The sequence below is a fragment of the Callorhinus ursinus genome, unplaced genomic scaffold (genome assembly GCF_003265705.2).
Source record: "Callorhinus ursinus isolate GAN/ISIS: 27379988/994484 unplaced genomic scaffold, GSC_fseal_2.0 scaffold27, whole genome shotgun sequence".
In the NCBI taxonomy this organism is placed as follows: domain Eukaryota; kingdom Metazoa; phylum Chordata; class Mammalia; order Carnivora; family Otariidae; genus Callorhinus; species Callorhinus ursinus.
The window spans coordinates 17,226,244-17,252,519 of NW_027397089.1; the positions used below are offsets into that span (position 1 = coordinate 17,226,244).

General features: G+C 39.2%; 1 protein-coding gene across 1 annotated transcript in view; it reads left to right on the forward strand.

Moving 5' to 3' along the window:
- SLC15A5 (solute carrier family 15 member 5) overlaps positions 1-26,276 on the forward strand; it is a 97,494-nt gene that overhangs the window by 33,592 nt on the left and 37,626 nt on the right. The window contains exons 6-7 of the mRNA XM_025879965.2: positions 11,264-11,452; positions 22,279-22,407. Of these exons, the coding sequence (XP_025735750.2) occupies positions 11,264-11,452; positions 22,279-22,407 (318 nt within the window). The remainder of the gene's footprint in view (positions 1-11,263; positions 11,453-22,278; positions 22,408-26,276) is intronic.

Sequence of the window (26,276 nt, forward strand, 5' to 3'; positions counted from 1 at the left end):
AGAATAAATGCCATTTGAATTCAGGTCTTCTCATTCTAAGGCCATTGCATTATTATTATTATTATTATTATTATTATTATTATTCCACTTACCAGCGAAAAGTAATTGTTAGATGATAGTAGGTAAATAAATTATCATTATAATTTGGAATCCTTACTGCTATTTCTTTTATTTTTTTGTTAAGATTGTATTTATTTACTTGAGAGACAGTGAGAAAGAGCACAGAGGGAGAGGGAGAAGCGGACTCCCCCCTGAGCAGAGAGCCCAATTTGGGGCTCAATGTGGGGCTGGATCTCAGGACCCTGGGAATCATGACCTGAGCCAAAGGCAGATGCTTAACTGACCAAGCCACCCAGATGCCCCCTTACTACTATTTCTAATTAAGGCTCTGCAATGAATAAAAAAAAAAAATCCTTTCGTTGCTACAACAGGCAGTTACTGCTTAGACCCCCCACTTTCTTCCACATTCATCATCCCCCTTCCAGGGACTGTCATGTTTCAGGAGGCAGATGGTGCAGACAGTGCCAATGCCTAGTGTTTGACATGGATAATCACAGCCCAGGCCAAGAGTGAGGGATGGGGAAATCTCACTCAGTTGGTCAAACTAGAAATTTAATAAAGGAAAAAATAAACTTACTTTTTCTGTCTAGCTCATAAACAATGCAACGAGAGAAGGGTTTCTGATTCAAGATAGGACAGTCTTGACTTTATCGCCTAAAGAAATCAAAGAGTATAACACAGTACCAACTATAAAGAATCTCCAAACCTTCCAGAACTGTGAAAGGCAAAGGCTTGCTATGCTCAGAGTTGTATCAAGACTGTATTTTCCTAACATTACATGTGAGCAGATTTATCTGTTTAAAAGTCAACCTTAATTCACCTAAAATGTAAAATCAGTGATACTGCGATTTATCCTGTCATAATTGGACATACTTCATTTTAGCCTTTTTCAGTTCAAAAATGTTTATACTAGGAGTATTGCCTTTCCTTAATGTTAATTAAAATCCTGCAGTATGTGGTATTTAGTAGTTACTGCTGACATACACAAGTATTAATCTGACTAAAATTAGCCTAATTAAGATTGTTATTAAGTCTTGCATAAAGCAGAAGTGTATATCACAGTAGGTAGCAATTATCTTGGTTTTTAAATAACATTTAAATTGAAATGTGGATGAAGTATATTCAAATATCTCCCAAGCCTTCCTCTTTAAAATAAAAACTTGAAAATTCAAATTGTAACCCCAAGTCCTTTATGATAAAGGGACAACCAAGGTGTTGGTAACTTTTTACGTAACCAGTAACTATACTTGTTCTAATAATTGGCATTGATAAAAGGTTCCTTTCTGAGGGCGCCTGGGTGGCTCAGACGGCTAAGCAGCCAACTCCTGGTTTGGCTCAGATCATGATCTCATGGGACATGAGAATGAGCCCCGCCTGGGGCTCCACCCTCACCGTAGAGTCTGCTTGAAGATTCTCTCCCGCTGCCCCTACCCCCCCTTTCGCACAAGCTCTTTCTCTATCTCTCTAGAATAAATAAATAAATCTTTAAAAAAAAAGGTTCCTTTTTTGATTGGAGCCAAAGTGCTTGATAAATTAAAAATTGAGTCAAGGGTCCAATCACCTTCATTGAAAATAGGATTATTTTAGGGCATCTGGGTGGCTCAGCTGGTTAAGCGTCTGCCTTCAGTTCAGGTCATGATCCCAGGGTCCTGGGATCAAGTCTCGCATCAGGTTCCCTGCTCAGTGGGGAGTCCACTTCTCCCTCTCTCTCTGCTCCTCCTCCTGCTCATGCTCTCTCTCTCTCTCTCTGTCAAATGAATAAGTAAAAATTTTTAAAAAGAAAGAAAAGAGAATTATTTTAACAAAACCGCTTCTTTGGTCATTACAGTTTTAGAACTGACGCATTTTTTTTCCAAAAAAAATCACAGTCCATACCCATTGAAAATATCTGATCGAAGGAACTGTAAATATTAAAGAAGCAATGTGTAAATATCTAGCCTGAACCATTCATTCATTTGATTGTTCATTTGTTTCATAAAAGCACATTAGTGTTCTCAAGTTCTTATTTTTAAAGTGGACATCAACAATGGATTAAATTTGAGGTAAAGTAGACCAGCTAGTACACCAACTGAAGCAATAATTGATATCTTATAGATACACTTGTGTATCTGATCTCTATGTAAATGAGTTACCTGCTCCATATTTAGAAATTAAAACACCAACTGAAGTTGACTCTCCTGAAATGAGTTCCAGTGGTCTAAAGAGAAACAAAAGACAGAATATGTATAGCTCAGTTCAAATATAGGAACATACCACTAATAGGAACAATAAAAGTAAAAAAAACATGCCATTCTAGTAGTGGGTAAGTAATATCTTCTGCAAAGGCAGCAGATACATATGACAATAAAATCATAGCTGTCTCTGTGAAAGTGGTTTATGGACACCCGTATGTTCTCACATGAGCAAATTTCCTATTCTGGGAATTGGCCAAAATCATGGATCATGGCTCAACAGAATTTCATACTCACAGTTGTGTTACATACCAGAGACTCATACATCAGACTACCCGTAAAAAAAAAAAAAAAACATAGTTTTCTCAGTCAGTAAATTTAACCAATAACTGAAGAATCTTAACATATCTGTTTTTAGTATTATATTTTGCTTCAATATGGAATGGCAATGTTCGAATAAATTCTGACTTTCCTTTATTTCATTGTGGTCTAATTTGGAAAATTATTACACAGCAGGGTAATAGAATAAATGGTAAGAGCTTCAAGACTCTTACGGACTTGTCTACAACCGCACAGCCAATATTAAAACATACATTATTTATCCGAATATATCTCCTTTGGAACCATGTGCTTTATCTTGTAAATACAAATCTGCTAGAAGTTTAAAATGTGTACCTTCTGATAAACTGCGCTCTGCTTTGGACGAGTTATGATCTCATAGAAGTTAAGAATAAAAATGGAATGGATTAAATTTAGGTTGGAATCAAACTTTGTTTTGAATTTTAAGAAAGTCATTTTTCACTAGCATCAGAGTGCAGTAGCAAATAAAAAGCAAATGTAGTTATCTAGATCCTTCAGGTAAAAATATGCTTTGCCCTAAAAGATCTGGGTAAGTGAGTTAAATATTTGCGCTTCGCTTGAATTTGTCTGGAGAACCGTCTTGCATTGGATTTTGCTAGATTAGGTCTCATAGTGCTTTATGCCAGAGTGGTCCTTCTCAAAGTTTTATGTGTACAGGAATCTCCGATGCTTCTTGTTTAAATGCAGATCTGATTCAGGGCTTCTAGGGTGGAGCCTGAGATTCTGCAGGGCTAGCAAGCTCCCAGGTGATACCTATGCTGCTGGTCAGGGACTACCGTCTGAGTATCAAGGACAGAGAAAGAGGCCATTGAGACTGCTCTGTCATGTTTCATGCTGTGTATGGGTAGCAGGAGCTCAGGAAAAACTGCCACTATTTCTCATCCATTCAGAGCTAAAATTCAGGAGTATGCAATAAAAGCTGATGGCTAAGCCAGGGCCAAATCTGGCCCACCATTTGTTTTTACATGGCCGGCAAACTAAGAATTATTTTCACAGATGAACGTTTGCTCTTGATCTGATGATAAGAAGGAGTAACTTTAAACACCAGTTAAGTGAAATTCCATCACCTCCCCAAAAGCATTATTATTTTGACTTTCATCCATAAAAAACATATTCTATCTCTTGTTGCATGAATTATCTTTGTATCTTCAAAATTTTTCCCTTTTGTCCCACAAAATCAAAAATGTTTATTATTGGGTTTTTACAGAAAAAGAAATTGTGATATCTTGTCTAAGCTACTTCCTCTAATGATATAAACTTCTCTGAATAAAATATAACCTTGTTTACATAGTACAAGGTGATAACCAAAAAAAGGGGGGTGAGGCAGTGGACTTGATTTTTTTATCTAGATTACCCTAAATTAGTTAGGATGAAGGGCATATTAGAACACTCTCATAGAATTCAAATTCTAAAATGAGAAAGTTTGAAAACTTATTCTTACCTACCTCAACACTTTCTTTACAGTTCATATGATTATCATGGACAATATAGTTTGTGCGATTTGTACAACTTAATATTTTTAAAGATTTGATTTATTTATTTGACAGAGAGAGACACAGCGAGAGAGGGAACACAAGCAGGGGGAGTGGGAGAGGGAGAAGCAGGCTTCCCACCGAGCAGGGAGCCTGACTCAGGGCTCGGTCCCAGGAGCCCGGGATCACGACCCAAGCCGAAGGCAGACACCCAACCGACGGAGCCACCCAGGCGCCCCTGTACAATTTAATTTTTATGTAATGCCTGAACATACCTGCATCAGTCTGCTCAGGCAGCCATAACAAAATACCACAGACTAGGTGACTTAAACAACAGAAATTGTTTTCTCACAGTTCTGGATGGTATAAGCCCAAGGTCAAGGCATAGGAAGACTAGGTTTTCCCTAAGGCTTTTCTTCTTGGCTTGAAGATGACCATCTTCTTGCTAGATCCTCACAGGGCTTTTCCTCTGTGCATGCACAGACATGGTGTCTTTTCCTCTTCTTCTAAGAACACTAGTCCAGTTGAATTAGGGCCCCACCCTTATGCCCTCATTTAACCTTAATTACCTCTCTAAAACCCCTGTCTTCAAATAGTCACATTGGGAGTTAAGACTTCAACATACGATTTTAAAGGAACATAACTCAGTCCATAGCAACCCTATAAGTATGTAGAAATTCATCTCTGAAATGGGGTTACATGTTATAATGGATTGGCAGCCCTTTTTTCCTTTCTCGGTGATACATAAAAACATGTTTCTTCTTATAGTTGAATTCATCTTAGATTCAGGAAACAGGTTAGCAAACAAAAAATGCTGAAAGCCTTTCAATAGTAAGTAATGGTCTCCAGCTCTGGCTTTCTCCACCATCCAGTCATAGTTCCCAGAGGCAAATCATTTTCATATTTTAGATGTTGTTTGTCTAATACTATTAAATAATATGATTATAGGGGCACCTGGGTGGCTCAGTCGTTAAGCGTCTGCCTTTGGCTCAGGTCATGATCTCAGGGTCCTGGGATCCAGCCCCGCATTGGGCTCCCTGCTCAGCAGGAAGCCTGCTTCTCCCTCTCCCACTCCCCCTGCTTGTGTTCCCGCTCTCACTGTGTCTCTCTCTGTCAAATAAATAAATAAAATCTTTAAAAAATAATAATAATATGATTATAGAAATATTTTTATTTAAATTGGCAATCAGTTTCACACACACACACACACACTCATGGCAAAACCAAAGAATTTGATTCAATTTTCTCATATAAAAATTTATTTTCTGTACTTAAAAAGTATGTGGTTTTTCTCAATTATTTAATTAAAAAATTGTTTATTTTTTAAGTTTCAAACTGCTCTACCAGTCTCACCATACTATCCCTAGTTTTGCCCCAATGCTAAAACACATAAGATAATGCTTTGGAGGCTCCTCTTCGTCTGGAGATTTTCTTGCAGACTTCTATGCCCTTGTTCTCTGTCTTCATGATGGTCCTCTAGATTGGCTGCCTGGTGCTCTTTTTTGTTAGATCTCTAATTACCTCTTCTTCTTTCTTGACTTCCTCTTTCATTATCATTTATTTTTTAGCGACTTCCTAAGAACGGGTATATGGGAAGTAAAAGTTTCCAAGAATTTATATGATTGAAAGTCTTTTTACCCTTACACATGATTATTTGATTGTACATAGAATTCTAGGTTGAAAATATTTTTTCTTCATAATTTTGAAGCTATTGCTCTGATTAAAATCCACAGACTGGGGCGCTGGGTGGCTCAGTCGTTAAGCGTCTGCCTTCAGCTCAGGTCATGATCCCAGGGTCCTGGGATCAAGCCCCGCATCGGGCTCCCTGCTCAGTGGGAAGCCTGCTTCTCCCTCTCTCGCTCCCCCCGCTTATGTTCCCTCTCTCGCTGTGTCCCTCTCTGTCAAATAAATAAATAAAATCTTTAAATAAAATAAAATAAAATCCACAGACTTGAAAACTGTTGATAAGCCCAGTGCCTTTCTGATGCTCTTTCCCATGTATGACTTCTTTTCCTAACTGGAGCAGTCTTTCTATCAGTGATATTCTAAGGTGCCATTTTATTGGGCCCTGGTAAATGTCTTTTCAACCATTGCACTCTTCACAGGTATTCTCACTGTTCTCTCAATCAGAGAAATTTTCTTTTATTTTTTAAATATAACTTCCTCTCAATTTTCTCTGTATTTCAACTCCTATTGATTACAATTCAACTCCTAAAATAATCCAAATAAGTCTCTTTAAAAAAATTTTTTTGGGAGAGAGAGAGAGAGCACGCTTGCATGCAAGCAAGTTGGAGTGGAGAGGCAGAGGGAGAGACAGAATCCCAAGCAGGCTCCACCCACAGCATGGAGCCCGCCACGGGGTTCAATACCACCACCCTTAGATCTTGACCTGAGCCGAAATCAAGAGTTGGTCGCTTAACCAACTAAGCCACCCAGGTGCCCCCAAAATAAGTCTCTTAAAAAAAAAAAAAAAAACTCTATTCTCAGGGTCCTGGGATTGAATGCTGCATTGGGCTCCTTGCCTAGCAGGGAGCCTGCTTCTCCCTCTGCCGGCCACTCCCCCTGCTTGTACTCTCCCTCTCTCTCTCTCTCCGGCAAATAAATAAATAAAATCTTTTTAAAAAATAATGAAAAGAACTCTATTGAGGTATGATTGATCTACAAAAGCTGTGCATATTTAATGTACACAACTTGATGAGTTTGGATACCTTTTATTCTTCTTGCCTAACCGTTCTGGCTAGGACTTCCAGTAATATGTTGACTATCAATGGCGAGTGTGGGTGGGTAAAGAGTAGGGAAAAATGTTTCAGAAGAGCAAAGCAAAGGCTCTAAGGGGGGAATGAATTTAAGATAGTCAGGAAAAAACAAAATAATATGGCTGAAAAATGGTCAGAGAGGAGAAAGTAGCAAGCAATTAGAGTGAGATGATAAGGACAGATAGGATCATAAAGGCCATGGTAAAGATTTGGGATTTCATCTTAACTGTATGCCAACCTATAGAAGGAATTTAAGCAGAAGAGTAACACTGAATTTGCATTTATACAAGATCTCCCTGACTGTTAGATGCTTACTAGGGTACAGGTGGGCAAGTGTGAAAACAGGAAGACCATTAAATATGTTATTGCACATAGTCTGGGTTAAAAATAATAATGACTTGGACTAGAACGATGGCAGTGGCTATAAAATGAAGCAGGTTAATTCACAATATATTTTGAAATAGAATCTGGATAACTTAAGAATATATTTGGAGATGGGGGAAAGACAGAGGACCCCAGATTTCTGCCTTGAGTATGCGAAGGTACTGGAGGAGATGGGGAAGAGTGAAGAAGTATGGGAAAGATCAAAAGTTCTGTTTTGTGTAACCACCTCTTTGGAAACCTCCCTTAGAGATTATTTATCTTTCTGACCTTTCTTTCATGGTTTTAGCTCTTTTCTTGCCCCTAAATGCAAATATGTTTAAAAGTGTTGCTTAGATGTTCTCTTCCCTCGCTCTCCATCATTTTTTAATTTCACCTGTCCTTAAATTTCTATTCCATGGATGATTCATTAACCTTTATCTCTTGACTCAACCCATCTTCTGACCTATGATTCACATTTTCAATTGTTTTCTGAGTACTTCTCTTTAAATTATCTCTTTGTGCCTCTACCTCAACTCAAAATCAAATTGATTTTCTCCCTATCATGCGTCTTTTTTTTTAATGTTATGTTAATCACCATACATCATATCATTAGTTTTTGATGTAGTGTTCCATGATTCACTGGGTCTTATTTATATTATTGCCACTACCATCTTTCCAGTCACCTGGACTTATACTCAACATTAATATCTGCTTCCTTCTTGCTCTTGCTATGGTTTTATCAGTGGAATCTATTGCGTCTTAAGTTCCTATTCTTTATGTTTCCTGGAATTGGGAGCCATGACTATAACTTAGGCCCCCATTATACTTTATCAGATTATTTTTTTAAAGGTTTTATTTATTTATTTAACAGAGAGAGAGAGAGAGCGAGAGCAGGAACACAAGCAGGGGGAGTGGGAGAGGGAGAAGCAGGCCTCCTGCCGAGCAGGGAGCCCGATGCGGGGCTCGATGCCAGGACTCTGGGATCATGACCTGAGCCGAAGGCAGATGCTTAATGACCGAGCCACCCAGGCACCCCAAGATTATTTTTTAACTTCCTAACTATCTTCCCACCACCACTATCTCTCCCGTTCTATCAACCAGCACATGGCCTTTAGAATAATCATCCCAAATAACAGTTCTAATCATTTCACTTGTGTCTCACATCTTCAGTGAATCCATTATCTTCAGAGCAATTTACAAATTCCTAAAAATATATTAAATGGCTCTTATGATCTGGCCCCAATCTATCTTGTCCCCCGATGCCCAAATAACTTGTTTCTCACTATTCTGAAAATGTCTGATTCTTTCACAACTCTGTGCTTTTGCTCATGCCAATGATGTTGCCTTCACCTCTTCATATGGACACCCTTCTTTCTTTAAAGCATAAAATTATTTCTCTCACCTCCCCAGCTAGAAAGTTCTTCTTCTTAGATTCCCCAATACAATAGGAGTCTGCAATGACTGAGAACAGATATTTTTTTAATCTTATATCTCCAACTGTGCCTAACAGACTGCCTTGCATAGAGCAGGAAGAGAGTAAATACTAAATTGAATTGACATATTAGCTCTTTTTCTGATGAGCCTATAATGTGCCAAGTAATCTAAATAAATGCAATTATGTTATGAATATGATCTTAAAAGTAGATAATATTCAAACTCAAATTTTTTATATGAGCTGTTTAAAGAACCAAAATCTTGACCCCACTCTGAATGAGCCTTTATGGAACCTAATTTCAAATAAAAATTAATTAAAAAATTCCTCAAATTTTCTGTTATTCAGATTTCCACCCTTTTCTTTACACCTTCTATTTCTTAGAGACTCAGTAAAGAGCAGACTTTACAGATACATTTAAATACTGAGATAGAATCAAAAAATTTACCTACCAGTTTCTCTATCAACCAAAACAAACACTAAGCTATTTAAACATTAGATTGATTTTTTTGAATTGAAAGCTTTGCCTTATCTGAAATTTTATGCAAGTTAGCAAAATGTGACTATCTCTAAATTTCAAGTAAATTCCATCAAGCTCAAGTTTGCCTCTGCTCTAACGATGGGATTAAGTCCAATAATATGAATGATAAACTGAGAAATGGAATGTTGCAGTGGATATAAACTGTAACAAAATCATAACAAAATCCCTACTCATTTTCAACCAAAATTTTCTAGATAATTTCTCAAGAGTAAAATGAAAAGAAGAGTGAGATGACTTTTTGAATAATTGTTTCCATTTATATTCTTTATCTAGCTAATTCACCTTTACTATTTTTTTTTCTAAACAGAAGCTTCTAGTCTATATTTCTCAGCAAAGATCAGAGAAATGTCAGAAAACTGAGGACTGATAATACAAATTATTTCAAACCATTTTTATTTTTTTATTATTATTATGTTATGTTAATCACCATACATTACATCATTAATTTTTGATGTGGTGTTCCATGATTCATTGTTTGCCAAAACTCCCAGTGCTCCATGCAGTACATGCCCTCTTTAATACCCATCACCAGGCTAACCCATCCCCCCACCCCCCTCCCCTCTAGAACCCTCAATTTGTTTCTTTTTTTTTTTAAGATTTTATTTATTTATTTGAGAAGGAGAGAATGAGAGATAGAGAGCACGAGAAGGAAGAAGGTCAGAGTGAGAAGCAGACTCCCCGCTGAGCAGGGAGCCCGATGCGGGACTCGATCCCGGGACTCCAGGATCATGACCTGAGCCAAAGTCAGTCACTTAACCAAATGAGCCACCCAGGAGCCCCACCCTCAGTTTGTTTCTCAGAGTCCATTGTCTCTCATGGTTCATCTCCCCCTCCGATTCCCCCCCCTTCATTCTTCCCTTCCTGCTATCTTCTTCTTTTTTTTTTTTTAACATATAATGTATTATTTGTTTCAGAGGTACAGGTCTGTGATTCAACAGTCTTGCACAATTCACAGCGCTCACCATAGCCCATACCCTCCCCAATGTCTATCAGCCAGCCACCCCATCCCTCCCATTCCCCCACCACTCCAGCAACCCTCAGTTTGTTTCCTCAGATTAAGAATTCCTCATATCAGTGAGATCATATGATACATGTCTTTCTCTGATTGACTTATTTCGCTCAGCATAATACCCTCCAGTTCCATCCACATCGTTGCAAATGGCAAGCTTTCATTCCTTTTGATGGCTGCATAATATTCCATTATATATATACCACCTCTTCTTTATCCATTCATCTGTCAATGGACATCTTGGCTCTTTCCACAGTTCGGCTATTGTGGACATTGCTGCTATAAACATTGGGGTGCATGTACCCCTTCGGATCCCTACCTTTGTATCTTTGGGGTAAATACCCAGTAGTGCAATTGCTGGGTCATAGGGTAGCTCTATTTTCAACTGTTTGAGGAACCTCCATACTGTTTTCCAGAGTGGTTGCACCAGCTTGCATTCCCACCAACAGTGTAGGAGGGTGCCCCTTTCTCCGCATCCCCGCCAACATCTGTCGTTTCCTGACTTGTTAATTTTGGCCATTCCAACTGGTGTGAGGTGGTGGTATCTCACTGAGGTCAAACCATTTTTAAATGATTAAAACCTTGTGAAGAGATCGCTTTGTTTTACATTTCCCCCAAACTATTTTTGAGCCATATAAATCTTAAAAAGTTATCAAAAATAATATATCTTATCTGAGGACAAAAATTCAAAACTATTGCTTTATCTTCAATAATTGCTCCCTATTGCCACCAGGAGCTGTTATAATAATACCAGGACAGTAACTTATTGAAGTCTCATAGTCGCCCTACAAAGGTAAGCATCATTAACCCCATCTTGGAGCTGAGGAAAGTGATCATGAGGTTAACTAACTTTCCAGAGGCCCTCTATGCAGTAAGTTGGGAAATAGGGAATCAGTACAGCTGTTTCTGAGAGACCAGAGTCAAAGCATAGGATAGTCAGATAACAGAGTTAGCTGGCACCTGAATATTCCCAGGGCAAAAAACACTGAGGAAGCATACCCCAGTGTCAATGTATAAGAAATGCTATGGCCTATTACACTGATTTGGGGCTTTTTCTTTTTCTCTTTCTTTCTTTTTTGTCTGCATTATTTTCCTGCAGTCGCTGGAAATCTTTCTGCTGCGTTGTCTGTGATGGTAGCTGGCTTCTTTGAAATACACAGAAAACACTTCCCTCCAGTGGAGCAGCCTCTTTCAGGCAAAGTCCTCACCGTTTCTTCCATGCCCTGTTTCCACCTGGTTCTTCAGTATGTTTTGCTTGGAGTGGCTGAAACACTGGTCAACCCAGCCTGTGAGTAAACGATTTCATCACCGCATGTAAGAACACATTGAGTCTTTACACAGAACACATCACCTCAAGCCGTTGGTGACCTATTCACTCCCTGGAGATTTCCCACAATGCTTCAAAACAAGCCTATTTATCACCCTCATTAAAAAAAAAATGTTTAATTTCTCTTCATTCCTCTGCCAGATACAGAACAATTATTAATTCTACCTGAATGTAGACGGAAGGAAAGATTTACGAACTTAGTTAAAGGCAGTAACTATTTGGTCAAATACACAACAGGAGGAAAAAACTGCTAAAACCGAGAAGACAAGTCCAATACACTAAGATGAAAACTCTCCTCTCTTTCTTCTTCCCACCTCCCACCCTCTCACTCATAGATAAACTCACATATACACTCCCTCCAAAGATGACATTTATAACGTACTCTGAGAGTGTATAAACATGCAAATGAAATGAAAATTTGAGTCAATTTTCCAGATCACCCGATGTCTTTAAATTAAGTTATACTAAATTAAGTGTGATCACTAGTGTTTCATAAGACAGGTTCAAAATAACTTTATTAAATATCAAGGGTTTTCTGGATCATCTAGATTGCTGATATTAATTAAACTAGCCACTTTAAAATTCATCAAGATAGTTTAATGACTCTTGCAATACAACAGTGTGTGTGTGTGAGTGTGCGCGCGCGCATGTGTATTTATCAGTGTAATCTATTGCATCTTATTTTTCACTTTCTTTATATTTCCCTGCAGTGGGAGCCCTGCTTGTAACTCTTTATACTTTACCAAGATTATTTTTTAACTTCCTATCTTCTTACCTCCGCTCTCTCTCCCACTCTATCAACCAGCACATGACCTTTAGAGTAATCCTCTTAAATGACAGTTCTGATAATTTCACTTGTCCAAAATCTTCAGTTATTCTATTATCTTCAGTTATTTCCAAATTCCTTAAATATACATATTTAATAAGGATATACATATATATGCATACATATATATACACATATGATACCAAAGCAATTCATTGGAAAAGGTAAAAATAAAAGCAATTAATAAAGTCTGTGTAGGATGTGAATGTGATCTGACTGTGACATCTGTCACCCCATTGATCTTCAGGGTTGATTCAGCTAATCTGGTTGGCTAGGCAGGTGTCCCCTTCCTCCCTCACCACCAAATGTGCATCCCTCCCAAAGCTGCACACTAGGTGGAAAAAGATGACTTACCCCATAGAAGAGGAACATTCTTCAGTCAAGGGTATATGAGTAGCTGCATTCCCATGCTATAACCTCCAAACAAGCTCTCAGCATCCATTTGTAGGAGAATGTAGGGTAGCCAAGTTTCCAAGATTCCAGACACATCCAAATGAGGTGCTGCATGTGGCAGTCCGTCTTTCAAAAATGAAAAAAAAAAAAAGACAAGAAAAAGAAAGTTTATGGAATTATAATCAGATATGTCTATTGGACCTCTTTTTTAAGAAGATTTATTTATTTGGGGTGCCTGGGTGGCTCAGTTGATTAAGCGTCTGCCTTCGGCTCAGGTCATGATCCTGGGGTCCCAGGATGGAGTCCCACAATGGGCTCCCTACTTGACGGGGAGTCTGCTTCTCTTGCTCCATATGCTCTCGTGTTCTCTCTCTCTCTCTCTCTCTCTCTAAAATAAATAAATAAAATCTTTAAAAAAACTTTCAAAAGAGACTTATTTATTTTTTTTAGAGAGAGAGAGAGCGGGGTTGAGGGGCAGAGGGAGAGGAAGAGAGAGAGAATCTGAAGCAGACTTCCCACTGAGTGAGGAGCCCGACTCAGGGCTCAATCTCCTGACCCTGCAATCATGATCTGAGCCAAAATCAAGAGTCTGACACTTAACTGACTGAGCCAAAGAGGCGCCCCTGTATTAGACTTCTTTTTATAATTTTAAATCATTCCACTCAATACATTTTATATAAATAAATTGTTTTATGAGATTCTAAGATGTGGCTATCAATGTTTGACACTACAAGAAATACAAAAGAACTATAAACGAATGTCACTACACAAATGTTTGTGACTTCCCTGATGTGATTTCCCAAAAATTGTTGGAAGTAGCCAAAATTGTGTAGGCTAGAAGTGAAGCAAGGTAATGAATGCAGGTGATGAATGAATGCAGTCAGGAAATTCCCAGCCAGCCTAGCAATAGTGGTTCAACATACAAAAGCCAGGGTGGTACTTAAAACCATAGACTATTAAAAAGGCAGATCATGTAATATAAACCACTTGGTCTACCCTTCCCTGACTTACCCATCAGGAAACCAACATCCAACTAAGTCAATTGTCTTATCTGCTATTTATCATGGGGTAGGGACCAGAAGACTTTGTTTTGATTCCCAGCTTTGTCACTTACTACATTTGTGACCTTGAGAATTCATGTAACCTCTAAGCTTCACCTTTCTGATCTTTTAAAATGGAAATAATTAAAATTCTTCCTTATATCACAGCAGCAGTGTAAGAATCAATCAGAATGGGGACTACTCTTTGAGAATTAAATGACAACATGTGAAGCGTGTTTTGAACTGTAAACTGAAGAATTACTAAACCAACAAACAAATAGACAAAAAAAAAGAATTACTCTTCCGAGAGACAGTACAGCACAGTGGTTAATATCTATGGTCTTAAAATCAGACAAATACGAGTTTAAACCCAGGGCTTTAACCCCAGTTCTGCCATTGACTAAATGTGTGACTCTAGATAAATTATTCTGCATTTCTGAGCCTTTCTCATCATCTATAAAATGGGGAATGATTGTTGTCAGGACTAAGTTAAATATTTTATGTAGAGGAAAAAGCAGAGTATCTAGTATATAGACATCACTCAATAATTAGCAACTATAATGTGTGCTGCTATTATTAGTATTCTAATCTTTCACATGAGTGAATAGGGCAAGACTCAGGACTCAAGCACAGAGGTACTGCTCATAGCTCTTTCTACCACACCTACCACAAGCTGAACACCAGGGACCTGGTAGTGCGAGGGAAACTGTGTCTTTCTCACATGAGTCATCCTAAATCCCTTTGTTCCCCTTACTTCTCACCTCCAATACAACAGCAAGACTTAGTCGTTATTCTGAAATGCAATCTCAATCTGGCTGTGTCCCACTATCTTCTCTGCTCTCTGCCAGTCTACGTGGTCACCATTATCACACCAATTCTATCAGAGCCTCCTAACTTGTCTCCCTGCTTATTCTCCTGCCCCAGGAGTCCATTCTTCAAAGCAGCCATCATGCTCTTTCCAAAAGAAATTTCTGATTTCCCAATAGGATTTTGGAGACAAATTCCTTAGATGGTGAATAAGACTGTACATGGTTTGGCCTCCAACTACGTTTTATACCATTATTCCCTCTGACCACTCCACTAGAAATTAAATGATCTTCATTCTGTGTTTCTGAAGGGTCAAACTTATTTTCATCCCAAGGAGTTTGTGTTTGCTCTTCGCTCTACCTAGAATCCCCTTTCCTCTGATTTCAAGTGTCTGGCTTCTTCTCAGCATCAAATTTTCTCAAAGATTATCTCTTCAGAGAGAGTGTCCAGGTGATCCTATCACTTTCGCTCCGTTGCCCTGTTCCATTTTTTCTAATAGCACTTGTCAGGACCTGCAATTATCTTATTTATATGTGTATGTTTACTGCCTGCTTCTTACCGTGAGAATGTGCAATCTTTAAGTCAAGATTCTTATTCTTATTGTCCATCCTTATGTTCTAATGTACTTCCTTCCTTAAAAGTGCAGGTACGGAGCAGATGACTAATAAATATACTGAATAAACAAATGAATGAATAAAATCTATAGCTATTTCTATGTGCATACAATAAAAATATATCACTGAAATTACTGACAATGTCCTACACTAATGGCATCGAGCAAGGAAGCACAGTGGATTACTCCCCAAATTTCAGTGGACATTGTTGACCATACTAAGTCATGTTATACCTTGGAGATGATCTATAAGAAAGAGAAAAAAACACGCACACATAGAAAACTTTTCAAATTATGTCTTAATTATAGCATTGTATACTCCAGCTATCTCATAACTTGTGTTTGTTTTATTTATTCAAAAAATACTGTGTTGGTATCTACAATATGCTTAACACTACTCTAGAACCTTACGGCAAATCAATTTAAAAAAAAAAGACGAAAATTTCTGCCATTGTAGAACCTACATTCTAGCAAAGGGAGAAAGATAATAAACAATAAATGTAATACATAACTTACAGAACATGTTGGGTGATAAGTACCAGAGAAAAGGAAAAGATAGAGCAGGGTAAGGGGGTTCAGGAGTGCTAAGCATAGGAGGCAGCAGGTTGCAGCATTAAGAGAGAGATCAGGATAGACCTCAGTGAGAGGTAATATGCAAGGACTTGAAACACTTGAGGGAGTCAGCCACACATTGCTGTTAGCAATGGAGTCCTTAAATGCAAAGATGGGAGTATATCTGGCAATGAAGTGGAAGGGGTCTCACGAAGTTGGAGGAGAGTGAGGAAGAGAGAAACTAGTAAGAGATGAGTCAGAATGGCCCTTGTAAAGACTCTGACTTGGGCTCTGAGAGAAATGGGAAAAGGAATGACACAATATTACTTACACTTTTAAAGAACCTGTCTCTCTGCTGTGGAGAACATTCTACCCTGAGGCAAAGAATAGATTAAGGCTATACTACAATGAGGACAAGGACAGAAGATTGATGAATTAAGGGAAGAAATGAGCGCCTCAGACCAGGAGAGCAGCAGTGTGGGTGGTGAGAAATAATCCAAGCTTAGTTATATGTTGAAGAAGGAACAGTAGGATATGAGAAAAAGAGAAGAATTAGTGATGACATCAAAGTTTATGACCTGGGCACCTGGAAGGATGGAGTTGCCACCTACAGAGAGACAAAAGGCTACAGGTGGAACAAGCTTTGGGGAGAAAATCACCAGTTTAGTTCTGGACATGAAAAATGTGTCAGATTGAAGTGACAAATAGGGAATTGGATATCCAAGTATGTATTTTCATATTGAACTAGGGGATATAGCAAACTTGAGAGTCATAACCATATCATTGGTATTTAAAGCAACGGGACTAATTGAGATCACCAAGGGAGTTGGGGCACATTGGGAGTCAGTGTAGACAAAGAAGAGGATTCAGGAACTCAACCCAGAAGCACGTCATCATTAAGACATTAAAAGAAGATGAGATATTTACAAAGAGAGAGAAGAAGTGACAAGCAAGAAAAAGCAAAACCAAAAGAGCAATATCTTAGAAGTCATATGAAAAAATGGTATCAAGGAGAAAGAGTGTTCATCTGCTTCAAGTGTTGCTAATACCGTCAAACAAGATGAGGACTGAGAATTGACCATCGGATTGAGCAATTTGGCAGTTATTGGCGGTTTGGAAAAGAGCTTTCTTGTGTGGGATGTGGGAATGCTCTAAAGCCTGTTAGAATGAGTTTAAGGGATAATGGAAAGAGAAGAACTACAGATAATTTATCTTAAGAATTTTGCTGCAAAAGAGAACAAAGAAATGGAACAGTAGCCGACAAAGGAATAGGGCTAAGAACAAGTTTTTATTTGTGTTTGAGAAAGGAAAGATAATGGCACATACAGCATGTTGGTGGGAATGATTCAAAAAGAGGGAAAATTTAAACAAAGAGAGAGAGGGAAAGTTGATGGTATTAGGGAGGGGGAAATTACTGCAAGAAGAGAGTTTGAGATCTAATTTACAAGTTGAGAATGTGGCTTTAGATAGTAGCAAGGATGATTTATCAATGGTAACAGTTTGGAGGGCAGAAACTCATGAGTGCATAAATAGGCAAGAAGATTCCTGTGGAAATTCTCTTCTGGCTGATTGATTTTTCTTCAGTGAAGTAGGATGTCAGGCCATGAGCTCTGAGTGAGGATGGGAGAGTATAGTTGGGGGGTTTGAGGAGAGGGGAGAGGTATGAAATTGTTGTCTAAGACAATGAGAGAGTGAACGCACTAGGGAGATATAGAACATTGCCAGGGTGCATTAGGAGACCATTTGAGGTGTGTGGTCAGGAATTTAAAATGAGTTGGTCAACATGGTTATGTGTGTTTCTTCCAGGAATAGTAGGCTGCAGGGATCTAGGAGCAGAGATGGCAGAGAGTGAATTGTCGGGCCAGTCAATTTCCAGAAAGCAGGAGAAAGGCAAGGGAATGAGGGTATGTGAAAGAATATGATCATAACAATTGACTATGGAACTTAACTTGGCTAAAAAGAGTAGTAGGAGCATACCTTTATGTTCTTCATGAAAGAGGAATAATGAAAGGAGCGATAGAGTGGAGGTCCTGAAGGAGTCAAAACATTCTTGTGGTTGAGTAGCAGGCGGTAAACCAGGAAGACAGGAAGGTGTAGTCAGAGGGGGATGCACAAAGTTGAGATTATGGAGTGCTTACAATTCCTGGCCTAGCGCACGGGTTGGCAAACTTTTTCTGAAAAGTGTCAGATAGTAAATAGGCTTTTCACACCAGTCTCTGTTACAACTACTCAACTCTGTCATTGTGGTATATGAGCCGTCATAGGCATATCTAATGAATGGGTGTGGCTGTGTTCCAGTAGAACTTTATTTATAAATAGGTGGCAGGCTGAACCTTACCTGATGGTAGTTCACCAAGTCCTGGTCTGAGGGACAAGGTTCAGGGTGTGACCATGGTAATGAGTGGCTAAGGTAGAGTGGCGGATGAGGGCATTAGAAAGAAGGTCAAGGAACTGAGAAAGATCTAGCAGAGTGGAAGTTTCGAAGGGTGATCTCTATATATGATAAAATTGCCAGGAACTGAGGCAGGAATAGAACTGGAGACTGTGACGAGGAGAGACGAGCTGATGACTTTGAATAACAGAGGAAAATGTCCTGGAGATTAACAGATGCCTGCCCAAAAGAGAAGTATTAGGTGATACCATTGAAAAATATTGATATAATCAGAAACAATAAGCTGAAGCTTTTTAGGGATGAGGAAGGAATGATGACCTGAAAATGGCTAATAGGATAAAGTTCCGTTTTCTGGGACTGAGGTACTTCTCTTACACGTGTTCGAAATAACTTCTCACCAAACATAATAAGCACATCCAACAGTTTAAGAACAGTTGGAGAAAAAGAAATTTCAGCGATGAGTCCCCAGTACCAGGGGCCTCAGGAAGGTGGTTATAGCCCCATGGTCTGTAGATTCCACAGATGCTGTGATGGGGCATCTTTGCAAACACTAACCAGCCTCCACCTGGAGGCACATTTCTGCTCTCCTTGGCAAGACCAGCTTTCACACACACTGAATATTTTTTACTGTGTCTTCATGGTAAAATGAGAATTTTGGAATAGTGGCAGACTTGTGGATACTATCTATGCTATTATGTGCAAAAAGAAGTACCACAGAGCCTAAAAAATCAGGTTGATGATCACTAAAGTCGAAAGAGATCGGAACATGCAAGCCGGTGCCTGAACATGGAGATCCAAGGACTTGAAAAGCTAAGTCCTCTAAAAGGGAAACAGAAGCTTTCAAAACGACTAAAACGACACCAAAGAGAGATTAACCAGCAGGCAGAGAGCTGGCAAAGTGCGTTCATGAATTATATACCGCACCAGAAGTTCTAGCAAGAGAAAAGCATAGGATTAATAATTAACTAGCAGAGTAATAATGGGCTTGTACGTTCTGCTTTTTCTCAGTGAAAGAAATCGGCCTACTTAGTCTTTCTGCCCATTGTTTGTCTCCTCATATTTATAGAAAGGTAAGTTCATAAGCCAAATCCTTTTTATAACAGTGAATCATTTCTTCCCAAAACCTCCTCAGCGTTTCCCTCATATTGTCCTCCAGATCTCCCTGAAAAAAAAACTTGTGAGCTTGGCCTCGGGCTCCTGCGGGTGATTTGCACTCCACAAGAGAGTTGTGGTACCCATGGCCCCTTGCCGCCGAAATTTGAAGCCCTTCTCCACAGTATTTTATTTATCTCCATCATTATCTTCACCTCCAATAAGTATTTATGGTATTAATGGTATTAACTGTCTGTTTAGCACTGCCCTTAATGCCGTGCATGTCTCTGCTCTCCGCCTGCCCATTGTGGAAAATCTAAGACAGATGCCCCAGTACCTGAGCAGAGTGTGGCCTCAGCCTCAGCCTCAGCATGCAGCCCCTTTCCTGGAGCACAGATAGGGACTCCTTTGAATGTTTATTGGATGATAAATAAAAACACGTGGAGGACATGCAGAAACCAAAATAGAAATGTTAAATGAATGCTAGGAAGGCACATGAATACATTTACATCACGTATTAGTAAGTTTATTTAAAAGGGCTGAACAAATGCAGTTTTTCTGGGGTAAAGGGCAGGTAAACCAGGGGTGACGTTTTCCTGAGAGAAGGGAGGTGATATTAAGATCTCTTTCTAGAAAAGGAAACTAAGGGACACCTGGGTGGCTCGGTCCATTAAGCATCCAACTCTTTTTTTTTTTTAAAGATTTTATTTATTTATTTGAGAGAGAGAGAATGAGAGATAGCGAGCATGAGAGGGAAGAGGGTCAGAGGGAGAAGCAGACTCCCCGCTGAGCAGGGAGCCTGACCTGAGCCCAAGGCAGTCACTTAACCAACTGAGCCACCCGGGTGCCCGAAGAATCCAACTCTTGATTGCAGCGCACCTCATGATCTCAGCGTCATGAGATCGAGCCCTGAGTTGGGCTCAGAGCTGGGCGTGGAGCCTGCTTGAGATTCTCTCTCTCTCTCTCCCTCTCCCTCTGTCCCCCCCTTGTCTAAAAAAAAAAAGAAAAGGAAACTAAAGGTTTAGCCTCTCTGGTGTATTGGTTTTCTATCACCGCTTTTCTTTTTTAAATGAACTTTAATGTTTATTTATGATCTCTCACTGTAGACAAATTTGCAAAGTACAAAAGAGTAAGGAGAAGGAAAATTAAAGATCCAATAATTCAACCACTCAAAGCTAACACTGTTCCTGTTATTTTATGGATTTCCTTCTAATTTTTCACCGCACATAATACAAAAGACAGAGATTAGTGCAATAAACTGCTGTGTATTCATGTTTCTGCTTCAATAATTTTCAAGCCCGCCAAACTTGTCTCATCTCTACCCTCACTTGCACACACTCTTTCTCCTCGTTGTATGATTTTGAAGCAAATCCCAGATATCATATCATGATAAATGTTGTAAATAGTTTAGCATGTACTCCTAAGGTTGCCATGCATATTTTAATACAGTTAATATCATATGTACAAAATCGGATATACTCATTTTCATCTATGTCTGATACCAGAAAAATTTGGGGGAGGGGCTTTTTAAGTTTTTATTTGAATTTCAGTTAGTTAACACACAGTGTTATATTAGTTTCAGGTGTACGATTCAGCGAGTCCATACATCACCTGGTGCTCATCACAGGTGCTCCCCCTAATCCCCATCACCTATTTCACCCATCCCGCCAACCCCTCCCCTCTGGTAATCATCAGTTTGTTCTCTATAATTAAGAGTTTGTTCAAAAAAATTATTTGTATTTGAAATTTTTAAAAAAAGATTTTTTTCCTCCATGATTTTTTTTCAACCTCTTGCCACCCTTACCCCAACAATGACTTGGGGGAAGGAAGATAACCTTTTTGGAGACCCAAAGCTTAAACTATAGTCTCTCTTTAGGTAAGCTCTCCTTAAATAGGATAATTTAAATGCATGTAAGGGACTTTGCACAAGTAGGAGCCATTTGACTTGGTAAGATTAATACTGTTAAAAATAGCCAACCATGGGGCGCCTGGGTGGCTCAGTCGTTAAGCGTCTGCCTTCAGCTCAGGTCATGATCCCGGGTTCTGGGATCGAGCCCCGCATCGGGCTCCCTGCTCCATGCGAAGCCTGCTTCTCCCTCTGATTCCCCTGCTTGTGTTCCTGCTCTCGCTGTGTCTCTCTCTGTCAAATAAATAAGTAAAATCTTTTAAAAAAAATAGCCAACCTGATTCAGTTCCTACAAGTCAGCATTTTACATATTTTATAGTATTATACATACATTATAGCAAGTAAGAGCCACAGCACCTCTGCAAGTGAGTGATGATATTATTCCCATTTTACAGAAAGGAACACTGAGGCTTGGAAAGTTTAAGTAACTTACTTAAAATTACAGAAGTAGTAAATAGTTGACCTGAGATTTCAGCAAAATCTTGTCTAACTCCAGAACCCATCCTCTTAACCTCCATGTTAATTTTATATGATAAATTTAAGTTTTCTATGGGGAAACTAATGATTTACATAGAATCACAGAATCATAGACCATATTACTAGATTGTCATATTACCTAGTACAAGCCTCACCCTAACCCAAAACTAATAAGAAATATTCAAATGGGGGTGAAATTTGGTTGAATATGTTGGGACACACAAACCACCAAGTAATTAAATTTTCCCCGTAGCTATACTAGAGTATGTTTTGCCATATTTTACTCCTTTTATTTTATTTTTTTAAGATTTTATTTATTTATTTGACAGAGAGAAACACAGCGAGATTGGGAACACAAGCAGGGGGAGTGGGAGGGGGAGAAGCAGGCTTCCCGCGGGGCAGGGAGCCCGATATAGGGCTCGATCCCAGGACCCTGGGATCATGACCTGAGCCGAAGGCAGAGGCTTAACAACTGAGCCACCCAGGCGCCCCTATTTTACTCCTTTGAGACATATGTAAATTGTAACATCATAGTATGTCTTATTATAGTAACTTTAACGAAGTCCAACCCAAATTTTGCCTTTATCAGTAAACTTTCCTTGAGGTATGATCAACACTAATTTGAATAACATCTATGGAAGTATTTTACAGAGAATGTTCTAAATTTTGGCTTTCTCTTTTCCTTTCAGTCTCTGTAATACATAGATTTGTTCCGAATACCATCAGAGGAACCTCTATGAATATTTTGACACTGTTCAATGGATTTGGTTGTTTCATGGGGGCATTGCTGGTGGAGTTGGTATATCTCATCTCAGAAGGTAAAAAATAGGTTCATGGTATGTTTATATATATGTGTGTGTGTGTGTATGTGTATATATATATGTATATATATTGATTTGATGACTAGAGAATTGGGAGACAAAATCTTAAAAGAAGGGCTTTGCCAGTGTAGTCTTTTTTTAATTGATCCACTTTTGCAATTAAGATAGAATTAAGATAGGAAATAGACTCTTGCTGTATTCATTAATTTCTGGGAATTGTTTTTCTTTTGATAGGAAGAGGTAATTACAGAATGTCACTTCTCATGAGACCCTGTCTGCTGTCTTTCTTTAGGGTATTTTAAAACAAATCGGTCATTATATTTTTATTAGATCTTTCAGTGAGGTCATATTCAACAATGCCTCATAATTGGCATAGATAATCCTCAGAAAAGGTAAGTCCTGTGGAAATGTAGGAGAATGGGGTATCTGGATGATCTTTTTTCCCTGTGATTTTCCAGAAATCATGTCTATGCAATCAAAAAGAGACTGTGAATTGAATAGCAAATCGTCTTGGAAAATTTTTCCCATAGAAACTGATCAGGAGAAACACCCCATCTGAAAAATTCACGTGCAACAAAAAAGTAGTACTCACACATGTGCTGACAGAAAAATTGACAGATGACAATGATTAGATGTCATGGTGAAATGTCTTTGGCTGTATTTTAGATCTACAGGCTTTTTCCTTTATTTGTTCTAAGATGTTAACATGGCTTAACTTTTTTTTTCTAAATTTACTTTTGCTTATTTTATGAAAATACTACAAGCTTATTCTCTACTTTCAAAGGTACTTACAGTTGTGCACTTAAAATAATGTAAAGGAAGTGTTGGTTTGTGTTCTCCTGTAACAGATTTAATTTACTTACTTTCAAACTACGGAAAAATTAACTTCTATGAGTGAGAAACTCTTTTTAACACTATCTTCATGCAAAAAATATTTGTGGGTGACCCACTCCACTCCAGGCACCACACTGGACACTGGGGATACCATGACAAGGAAATAAACACTTCCAAATCCTCACAAAATTTCCAGGGGTGTAGGGAAGCAATAAAATTAAGAATGATAAATTTGATGATAGGTGGAGTAGAGTTCTAGAGAACAAATGTACAATCCTTGATTGATTAATGATTAATCATTATAATGATTAATGGTCATTAATAAGATAAATTATTGCCCTTGTCTTAGTTAACTGAGAAAGCAAAATAAGTGTGTATTGAATACTTACTGTGTGCCAGGCTCTGTACTGCATAGAATTTGTGAGATATGGTTCCATTTCTCAAAGGACGAAAATTCAAACCATCATAACAACTGTGTGAACGGCAGCAAGTTGCTGACTGCTCTGGTGGTTAGATTCTTTATGTATAAAAAAGGAACAAAGCACTGGTATTAGAGTTTTATAAAGTAACCTGGAAAAGTCTTACCTACATCTCTACTTAAACATCTTATGTGTTCAGCATATGTTTATTTTCTTCAACGTTATCCAATGAAGATGTTTCTGAAAACCTGCTTTCTTTTTTTTGAAAGATTTTATTTATTTATTTGTCAGAGAGAGAGAGAGAGAGCACAAGCAGCGGGGAGAGGCAGAGGGAGAAGCAGGCTCCCCGCTGAACAGGGATCCTGATGCTGGGCCTCAATCCCAGAACCCTGATATCATGACCTGAGCTGAAGGCAGACACTTAACCAACTGAGCCACCCAGGTGCCCTGAAAATTTGCTTTTAAAAATGTCTATAATCAAACCACATTTGATATATTCTAGAAGAACAATGAAGTCAAATATTACTATCAGTTCATCTTTTATATAAATCTAAATTTTCCCTATGTATGTTTGGGGAACGTATCCAGTTAGGTCAAACATCACAAGACTGTGCTCACTTTAGTCATTAGCCACAAGTTCAGAGGTTCCCCAGGAATGCTGTCACCTTTGATAAGCTGACTATAAATGTGGAGGTCCCCACAGACCCGCTTCGGTTTAACAATTTGCTAGAATGACTCACAGAACTCAGGAAAGCACAGTACTTATGATTAAAGCTTTATGGTAGCAAAAAAATACAAATCAGAACAAGATATAAAGGGTTCCAAAAGTAAACTTTCATCCTCAGGGATGCAGTGGCCAACTGGCACAACAATGTGTGACAATACTCAGAATATGGCCAACTAGGGAAGTTTACTTGAACTTCAGGGTGCAGAATTTTCAATGAGGTTTTATAATATACCTTTTTTTAGGTATATTACATATACCTAAAAAAAGGTGTATATATATATATATATAAAATAAATTTTATAATATATATAATATACCAGGGTTAATTGAACCATTGGCCATGTGATTAAACACGGTCTCCAGCCTCTTCCCTCCGGAGGTTGGGCTATCATATGGCTCAAAGCCTCAACCCTCTAATCACTTGCTTGGTCTTCCTGCCTGGCCAGCCCCTTCTGTGTCATCTCATTAGTATAAACCATCAGGTGGGGCTGGAGAGGCCCACCATGAATAACAAAGACATTCCAATTACTCAGGAAACTCAAAGGGTTTAGTGTTTACCAAACAGGACCCAGGACAGAGGCCAGGCAAATTGTCTATTACACACAATTATTCTTGCAATCCATTTCCTTGAAAACCTACATTTTTCTTGAGAATCTGAATAATATGGTAGGAACTCTTACTTATATTATTGCATTTATTGCAACAATCATATAAAGGCAATGTTATCCTTATTTTTGAAATGTAATAATTAAAACAGAAAAAAGAAAGCAAAGTGGTTGAGTCATCACAACTAGTATCTGACAGAGATCTCACCCTTTTGGTGTTTTGAAATCAACATCAGTATTGCTTTTAATACACCAAACAGCTCTTAGGAGTCACCCAGGGTGAGGACCTTTTAATGACACTTGTTAGTTCTGAAAAACAACCTCCTCGGATGGGGGTCTGCATGTTGGATATTATTGATAATATTCTAGATATAATAAAAGATGGATAAACCAAAGTCTATATGATTTTGGCAGACTTTACCAAAGACAAATGGCGAGGACATCTTAGCCACATGGATGTGAGTGGGGTGCTCTCTAACCTTGTATTCAAGAGAACACCATTTAAATTACCACTAATTATTTCAACTTGCTTATTCTTTTAAAGATTTTTGTTGAGGGAGGGGGAGCAAGATGGCGGAGGAGTAGGAGACCTGGATTTCGTCTGGTCCCAGGAATTCAGCTGAATAGGGATCAGACCATTCTGAACACCTACGAACTCAACAGGAGATTGAAGAAAAGAAGAGCAATGACTCTCTGAACAGAAAAGCGACCGCTTTCTGGAAGGTAGGACGTGCGGAGAAGTGAATCCGAGGTGATATTCGGGAGGATAGATGGCGGGGGAGGGGGCCCCCCGTGAGCCGCTTCTGGCAAGTGATAGAGCACAAAATCGGAACTTTTAGAAGTCGGCTCCGCTGAGGGACGTCGCTCCAGTGGCTAAGCTGGAGGTGGAACCCTCGCGGGACAGTGTGGTCTCAGGACCCTCGGGGTCACAGAAAGACTGGGGGTGCCTGAGTGCGGCAGAGCTCCCAGGTATCGGAGCGGGGAAGCCGGCTGCAGAGACGGAGCCGAGGCGCGGGCTCTCAGCCCGGGGTTGCCATAAACTGTGATCCGTGGCACAGTCGGGCCACTGCTCCTCCAGCAGGGACACAACAAGTGGCAGATCCGGGGAGACTCCCCTTCCTCCCCCAGGAGGAGCGGTGCGGGAGCGCACCGCAGGGATCTGCTGGGTTTGGAGACTCCACACCGGGTCAGGTGCCAGAGATAGAAATGCTCGGTCACAGGCTGAGTGAGCACAGAGTGCGGCCAGAGGCGGGGGAGACGGGAGTGACTGACTGCTTTTCT